This window comes from Rhodamnia argentea, chromosome 4 (assembly GCF_020921035.1).
Source record: "Rhodamnia argentea isolate NSW1041297 chromosome 4, ASM2092103v1, whole genome shotgun sequence".
Classification (NCBI taxonomy): domain Eukaryota; kingdom Viridiplantae; phylum Streptophyta; class Magnoliopsida; order Myrtales; family Myrtaceae; genus Rhodamnia; species Rhodamnia argentea.
In genome coordinates, this window is record NC_063153.1 from 15,639,238 (window position 1) to 15,647,766 (window position 8,529).

The following is an 8,529-nucleotide window of genomic DNA, read 5'->3' on the forward strand; positions in this document are numbered from 1 at the left end:
TTGAGTATTTATGAATGTGTTATTGAATGCATATCCGTTAAAATCTCAAGGTATTGTGTACTCCTTGAGTAATTGTAACGGCCTTGGGCCCCACGCGCTTCCGCTGCGCCACTCTGCAAGATATTGTCCGCTTTGGACACACAGTCCTCACGGTTTTGTTCCTCCGAGCGTCGCCCATACAACGCCCGGAAAACGCGTCTTGCAAGTCTAAGGGCACCCAAGCCTTATAAAGACTTCCCAAGACCTCCTCCTAGGCAATGTGGGACTAGAAGAGTTGTGACAAACTCCCCCCCTCAAAGGCACGGCGTCCTCGCTGTGCTCTCTAGCACCCGCGAGCGCCCGTTGTGTTCCCCGTTGTGGCCCCACACGCGGTCGAAGGTCGGCTCTGATACCAACCGTAACGGCCTTGGGCCCCACGCGCTTCCGCTGCGCCACTCTGCAAGATATTGTCCGCTTTGGACACACAGTCCTCACGGTTTTGTTCCTCCGAGCGTCGCCCATACAACGCCCGGAAAACGCGTCTTGCAAGTCTAAGGGCACCCAAGCCTTATAAAGACTTCCCAAGACCTCCTCCTAGGCAATGTGGGACTAGAAGAGTTGTGACGATAATGGCTGGGGCATTTATTTTTGGCAATGTGCATATGTCTTGTTACACATAAAGTATAGTTAACTATAAAGGTAAGATATATGTGGGTTCGTTGGAACCATAAGGATGTTCTCTTGTGACACATCAAGTTTTGTGACACATAAAGTAAGAGAATGGTGACCGACAAAGAGGATAACATATAAGGTGTCTCTTTTGAGATGTTATCTGTTTGTCATACTACCATTTCAAATCCATATCAGTAAAGTTAAGAGCATTTGTGACCATGGATGGCTCTGTGTCTTTTGATGCACCTATTGCTATGATTTGGTGCTTAAGACTTTATGGGATCGGATTGACTATTGGGAATTATCTCTAGACCAATATAAAGATGCACATATACAGTACAATTTCAATTAATTTAGCCCAAGTGGGAGAATGTTAGAATATATTTCAAATATTCAATATGGGCTTTATTAATTATTATTGTAAATATAAATTTGATCTAATAAAGATAGATAAATCATAATTCAAATTTGATATGGGACTAGATAAGTATGGGCCGAGATAAACCTTTTCTATAATGAGAGGATAAGGTTTCAATTTCTATAAATAGAGCTCAAGTCCCTCCTCTAAACCCTAATGTCCACACAACCTCACATCAAGAGTCGTCAATAACGATACGTGAGGGGGCCGTCTCATTGAAGCTAGTGTTAAAGGGGGTTCATAGAGGAGAAGTTCTTGAGCAACGGATCGTCGCAAATTCCGCATCAAGAACGATGGATCTGAAACAAGGTGCGTCAATGCTTCAACTTTATAAATCTATGATTCGTGTATCTAAACGTGATTATCTTGGATCGTTGCATAAGGGTATAAATCGCAGCTTACACAAAGTTTATACCTCGAAGGCCCGAACAGCTTTTTTTTTTTTTTTTTTTTTGGTCATAGGCCCGAACGACTTACCACTACAAGAAACTTGAATTTTTTTTTGCGGTTCAAAAAGTACCTCCTGTCGATGATACTTTGGGAAACGATATAATCTTCCATGTAGCATTAATCAAGACAACATCCAAATTTTTAAGTCATTTATTTAATTTGTATGTTCAAATTTTTAGCATCTCTGTTACACTTCTTTTTAGTGTAGTGAAGATTTGTTTGATAATGTACAAGTTGGGACTTCAATTGCCATTTTTCGATCTTTATTGGTTCCACTAGATCATTCGGGAACCGGACCGAACCAATCAGTTCGATCCAATCCAGTTCCTGGGACCTCTAATCTAGTCCCCGGTTTCGAAAATTGAGAATCGGGTTCACCTATCCCCTGTTCCTAAGAAAATCGGATCAATCCGAATCATGCTTACCCTTAATTTTCCCTATTTTGACCCAACGAGAAAATTCAGTGTCTCGCCCCATACTCGGGCTCATCAATCCTAGTAGAATTTGGATCGTCATGTCGATAAAATTTATGTAGTCACACACATACCACCAATTCAAAGGCCAAAATCTTGGGGGGAAAAAAACAACATCACTCGTAGATAAAACTAAACTATTATCTCACAACATTACAATTCGACCGTTGTAGCTGCTTATCTTGCTTAGGCACACATTGGCCTAGCTCTCTCTCTTCTCTTCCGCAATTGGTGAAGCCGAGGCTTAATCTCCCGTTTCGGTGATCATGCTATTTACGGCAAAAGGACATTAAAAGTGCCAAAGTTTATATACAACACTTATTTTAGTGTCAATTTTTTTTTCAAATCATTCAAGTGCCAATTTTTCTGAAAAATAATTATTTAAGTGTCAATTCCGATGAGCTTAGTCGAAAATCCTACGTTACATATTTTTATTAATAACTTAAGCCTACGTGGCTAGTCAAAAGATGCCGTCAGCATAAAAAAAAGGCTAAATTTTTTAAAAATATTTAAAAATTAAAAAAATCAGCCAAAATGTAAAAAATAAGACAAAAAAGGAAGAGCAATCCTGTCAATCAGTAATGGTCGTTTTTCTCTAACTTGATATTTAGGTGAATCGACAAAAAAATTTAATATTAAAATGAGCTGTCATACATAAATTTTAATACTTTTAATGTCCATGTGATTGCCATTCACGGAGCATTTTTCTAGGCCCGCTATTTGCAGAGCATTAGTCCTACACACCGCTTCGGAAATGGTTGCGCTTGAATCAGGTACTGCCACAAACCTAGTGAAAAAGCATTTCTTTTAATGATTTGACCTTTCTTTTCTTTTTTGGTCGAAATGATTTGACTTGGGTCGGTGCAGCTTTTGAGGATGTCTTTTCTCTCGCCACAAAGCAACTCTGTTAAGTTCCGAGAAGGAACCGCGGAAAACGATGGCTCTCTGCACACAAAGGCGCCATGAACAGGATAGAATAATTAAAATATTAAATTTGGTGATTATTTAACCATTTAAATTTTTTAAATAATTAATACTGACCTCATAAAATCTCATCATGATAAGAAAACATAAGATTTTAAATTCAAATATTTTCGGATCTTATTTTTTAATATTTATTTAATAATTTAAATTTTGAGAATAATTGATAACGCGACGGGGAGAATATCCCATTCAAGGGACGCTCCTCACTAGTTTTCCAGGACGGGAATTTTGGAGGCACGGAAAGATAGTTGAGTTTAATCGTAAGTTGAGAGAGTTCTCACCAAACGGTCTCAACGAGATCTTTTACATCTCCAGTTCACTTTTGGCTTCTCTGTCTTAGCTGGACCAAGAACCAAGCAGGTTACTTCAGTGATTGATCTTCGCACTCCTCTCGCTCTCAGTTGACAGTTTTTGTTTTTGGGACAGAATAGTTAGTCTGACCGTTCTACCTTGCAAATTGAAAACAGGGACGAGGTGATTAGAAAGTTGCGATTTCGAACAAGCAGAGAAGTTTGACATCCCTTCCGTAGCCGAAGATCGCAGGAATGGAACCTCCCCAAGGAAATTCGACCACGAGGGATTACGAGGTGTTCTTAAGCTTCAGAGGGCCGGACACTCGCTTAACCATGACCGACACTCTCTATGCGGCCATGATCCGGGCCGGGATACGCGTCTTCAAAGACGACGAAAAGCTCCGCGTCGGGGAAGAGATCGGAGGCGAGCTTCTGAGAGCAATCTCCAATTCGAAGATCTACGTACCGATCTTCTCTAAAGACTACGCTTCCAGTAAATGGTGCCTCCGCGAGCTGGCGTACATGGTGGCGTGTAGAAAGAGAGGCGAGAAAGTGATCTTGCCCATCTTCTACGACGTGGATGCATCCGATGTTAAGCTCAAAACTGGATCGTATGGGAAGGCCCTACAGAAGCACGAGCGAGAGTCCGGTGTAGATGCGGCGAAGCAGTGGGAGGAGGCCCTGAGAGAGGTCGCCGGAATCAAGGGATGGAACTTAAAAGATCACGGGTAATTAATGGCACCTTCTGCACTTTCATTTAGATGACTCTTAAAAGAATATGAAATGAACTGATAATTTTTGCTTGATTTTAACAATTTAAGTTTCTGGTTTTACATATTTACGCTTCTGCGCCACATATATGTCTGTGGTTTCTCAAGCTGAGACGGTTGCATTATGTATATGGCAGCCAAGATAAACTTACAGCACTTGTTGTGGAAGATGTTCTTCGTAAGCTGGGATGGTCTATGCAGAGAGACTGGCGTGATGACTTGGTGGGAGTTGAGGATCAGATGGAAGCTCTTATGGAGCTGTTAAGCCAAGGCACTCCCGATGTTCGATTTGTGGTGATTCACGGCATGGGCGGTATCGGAAAAACAACTCTTGCTAGAGCCATCTTCAGGCGCATCTCTTCTCAGTTTCAATGTTTCAGCTTTCTTTCAGATGTCCGTGCAGACAATGTTGTAAGTCTGCAGCAGAAATTAGTACGTGACCTTCCCGGTATGAGACGTCTTGATATTATGGATGCTGCCGATGGGGTGGGCCTGATTAAAAGAGTAATCAGTGATAAGAAGGTCATCCTTGTTCTGGATGATTTGGACAACAGAGACCAGCTCATGAAACTAGCCGGTGAGTCTAGTTGGTTTGGTCCAGGAAGCCGAATTATTATCACAACTAGGAACACCGATGCCTTAGCGCCGGAAATCAACACCGTAGATGACAATATCGTCCCAGTGCGTCATGGAGATTTCTTTTTTTATGAAATGAAGGAAATGCAGTTTCACCATGCTCTTCAACTTTTCCGCAAGCACTCCTTTGTAGGAGACTCGCCTCCACAAGAATGCAGCACTATTGCAAGTGATATCGTCAGAATTACTGGAGGACTACCATTGGCTCTTGAAGTCATTGGTTCGTCACTCCGTTCGAAAACCATGAAAACATGGAAAGACACATTGAAGAAGTTGAAGGAAGTGCCCAATAAGACTGTCAAGGAAAAGTTGTTGATAAGTTTTAACGAATTAGATTATGAGCAACAGCAAATTTTTCTTGACATCGCATGTCACTGCATTGGTGAAGAAAGAATCCATGCATATTACTTGTGGAAAGCTTGTAAGTTTTTCCCAATCACTGGACTCACTGCCCTCATTCGCTTATCTTTGATAAAAGTCATTGAGGATGATAGGCTATGGATGCACGACCAACTTAGAGATCTTGGGAGATATATTGTCCGGCGAGAAAGCTTTCAATTTCCTGGAGAGTGCAGTAGGTTGTGGTGTCCGACGGACGCCTTAGACATGGTACAGAATAACCTGGTATGTCTTAGTAAAATAGTTAATTGCTAATGGAAAAACTAAACATGCAGTTATGTGCATTTAGAGTTCATTTTCATCCAAAATGTTTGCCCATCTTCACACACAGGACATTGATGATTTTGCATAATTTGAGAGAAATGAACAACATTCCAAAAAAAAAAAACTAATTTTTACTATTACAAATCCCAGGTAAGTGGGAGGGATAATGATTCAAGGAATTTGCCCTTTTTCGTACAAGATAATAATATCTATGTGCCCCTATTTTGCCGGTTCACTTATGTTTACAATCTGTTGAATCAAAATATATGCTCCCTATTCCGATATCTAGTACTTACTCTAAATTGTTCACTCGTGTTGCTATTTGTTGCTTTGAAATTGTCAGGGAACATACAAAATTGAAACGCTCAAACTCACAGGACTTGCCGATGGACATAATTTTACGAGCGACGAATTTTCGAGGCTGCCTAGGTTAAGGTTCCTCGAATTGGATGGGGGAAATTTTGTTGGAGACTTCACAAATCTTCTCTCAAATCTAAAATGGCTCTCTTGGCGCCATTGTCCTTCTAACCTACAAGCCACCGGTTTATGTCTAAGGAAGTTGGCCGTTCTCAAGATTTCAGAGAGCGACATTACTGAAGACTGGAATGGATGGGGATCGTGCATGGTACAATTTCGTATAACACTTTGGTTTTTCTTTGTGTGTGTACACATTTGTCACATCGTGTTGAACTTCACCTATGCCAATGTGGTTTTTTTTTCCCCTCAAAAATTGGTTGTTTCACAGGTGAATGATAACTTGAAAGTTATATATCTGACAAGGTGCGATCATTTGAAGAGGACACCTGACTTCTCCAAGTGCGTGAATTTGAAAAAATTGGTTTTCAGACATTGTCAAGAATTGGAAAGAATCAATAGCTCTATCGATCAGCTGGGCCGCCTAAAGTACTTGGAAATCAGTAAGAAGTATAAGCTGGGGTCGCTGCTGATGCCGATGGCCTATTTTCCCGTTCTTCAAATATTTGACGCAATTGGGGGTCTCCAATCATTGTCAGTGCTGAAGGTAGAAAATCAGGATGCTTTTAGAGGACTTCCGCACTCAATAGGAGTTCTACTGGGTTTAAAGCATCTATCTGTACGGGGTTGTCAGTATATTAGTGAAATTCCGGATTCAATTGGAGAGCTGAGATCGCTCCTCTCTTTGGATTTATCTCATACTGCTGTTGCAGAATTACCTGATTCTATTGGCAATCTTAAAAGGTTGAAGTCCATGCGTTTGGATTGGACCATGATAAGAGGGCTTCCAACGAGCATATGGACTCTGGAGAATCTTGAGGAGTTGATTGCGGGATATTGTAGACATCTCGAGGGCGAAATTCCTAGTGAAATCGCGGGACTATCCCAATTGAAGATTCTGAACTTGTCCAGGAGCAAGGTTAGTGGACTGCCAATGACAGTCAATCAGCTTTCTAGTCTCCAAGAACTTATTTTAAAGGATTGTTGCGGGCTTGAGACGCTACCAGATCTCCCAACAAGTTTAACAAAGCTAGAGTTGTCGTCTTCAACGTTGCAGGCAGTACCCGACCTCTCGAACCTCACTAATTTACATCATCTGGACATAAGTGATTGCGCTTTTGACTGTAAGTTACATAAAAGAACAAAAGGATGTATTCCAAACCCGAACCTCGAGTGGCTTGGCAGGCTCCATAAATTGCAGACGTTGAGACTGGTTTTTTCCCAATGCAACTTCCCTCCGACTGACTTGAGCATCCTTTCTCAGCTCCGGTCACTTGAAATAACTTGTCCCGACCCACGGTCTCTGATCCGGCTTCCGTCCAGTTTAGAAGTCTTGAGCCTAGAAGATGTGAACACCCCAATAGAATGGCCAATGTTTCCCAACCTGGGAAATTTGTCCGAATTGAAGCTCTCTGGATGTCGGTTAAGAGAGATTGAGTTTGGAAATGTGCCTGGACAGCTAGAAAACCTCCAGCGACTGCAAGTGCGCAAGTGCAAGTCGCTCATGAGGCTATCGAATCTATCAAGCTTAAAGGAGCTCCGAGTGCTGAGCGTGGAGTACTGCCCGCAATTAATTGAGATCGAATCCCAACCATCATCTTCTTCAACTGGAGATTGCAGTTCCACAGAAAGGCCCACTCCTGGTACGCTGAAGCTAGAGAAGCTCCACACTTTGAGAGTCTACGTTTGTAGATTGGTGCAAAAGTTGCCCGGTATCCCAAATTCATGTGATGTCGAGGTTTGCCCAGAGAGATATGTAAGGTGGTCTGGAAGTGGGCCCGTCTTCTTAGAAGATTTCGATTATTCCTGGGAATCGACATCGCCTGATTCCCAAACTTCCCAAGAGGAGTTCATTGAAGAAGATTTGGGCCGAGCAGATCTCGGCCCACTGAAGAGCTCTCCTGAAAAGGAAAATTTAGGCCCAAGAGGCCTTAGCCTACTTTCCTTAGTCCATCTTCTTATTTCCTTCCGGACCTGGTTCATAGGAAAAATAAGGAGCAGGAAAAGAGAGCGGAGTGACTCGGCAAAAGAAATAGAGAACAGAAAAGAGCGGGAACCGAGAGAGGGGGAAGGAAGGTAGTTCTGTCGCACGCCTCGGCAAGCCAGGTTAATGTCGTTTCGAAGCGCTCGGTAAGAATTCGAAACCTTAATTCACCTTTATTAAATCAAAGAGACTTGCTCCGTTAAGCTGTAATATTGGATCAGTTCGGGGTTTTAGGTTCCCAGGTTGATTCTAGAGATTGTTGTGCCGTGAAATTGTGTTGTTTTTTTTTTAACTTTAGGGTTGTCTTGGAATTGTGAGATTTTACGGATCGCGATTTGGACTTTCCGTTCGAGAGATATTTATTTTTTGAAAACTACTTTAGAATAACTGGAACCAACAGTGTTCCATCCCACATTTCATCAGCTGCCGGTCAATTTTTGGTTCTAAGTATTTGTGGGTCTTTCAGTGCTTTGGATGAGCCCTCTTGTGACTGTTAACTCACTGATACTGAGTAAGGTAGATAGATATGACGCCCCAAAATTTGCTACGTAAGACGAGGTCGCTGCTCTGTTCGCTGCAGTGAGTTTGAATTGTGAGATTTTAGGGTTACTGCAGCCAGCAGTGTCCCGTCCCAGATTTCATCAGCTGTCCGGCGAAATTTTTGTTCCAAGGAGTTTTTGGGTCTCTTGGTACTTTGGATGAGCTCTCTTGTGACTGTTAACTGACTAATACG

General features: G+C 42.0%; 1 protein-coding gene across 1 annotated transcript; it reads left to right on the forward strand.

Moving 5' to 3' along the window:
* Nucleotides 1-3,379: 3,379 nt before the first annotated feature.
* On the forward strand, nucleotides 3,380-7,704 carry LOC125314826 (disease resistance protein L6-like). The gene is made up of 5 exons (XM_048278051.1): nucleotides 3,380-3,997; nucleotides 4,177-5,299; nucleotides 5,682-5,963; nucleotides 6,084-7,550; nucleotides 7,657-7,704. The coding sequence occupies exons 1-5, from the start codon at nucleotides 3,522-3,524 to the stop codon at nucleotides 7,702-7,704; spliced, it is 3,396 nt and encodes a 1,131-aa protein (XP_048134008.1). The 5' UTR covers nucleotides 3,380-3,521.
* Nucleotides 7,705-8,529: the final 825 nt, after the last annotated feature.

Bases quoted from the DNA above. Each gene is read 5' to 3' on its own strand.
- LOC125314826 (XM_048278051.1), top strand. From the start codon at position 3,522: ATGGAACCTCCCCAAGGAAATTCGACCACGAGGGATTACGAGGTGTTC. The intron at 3,998-4,176 runs GTAATTAATGGC...TGTATATGGCAG, and splicing joins TGGAACTTAAAAGATCACGG to CCAAGATAAACTTACAGCAC. The intron at 5,300-5,681 runs GTATGTCTTAGT...TGAAATTGTCAG, and splicing joins ACATGGTACAGAATAACCTG to GGAACATACAAAATTGAAAC.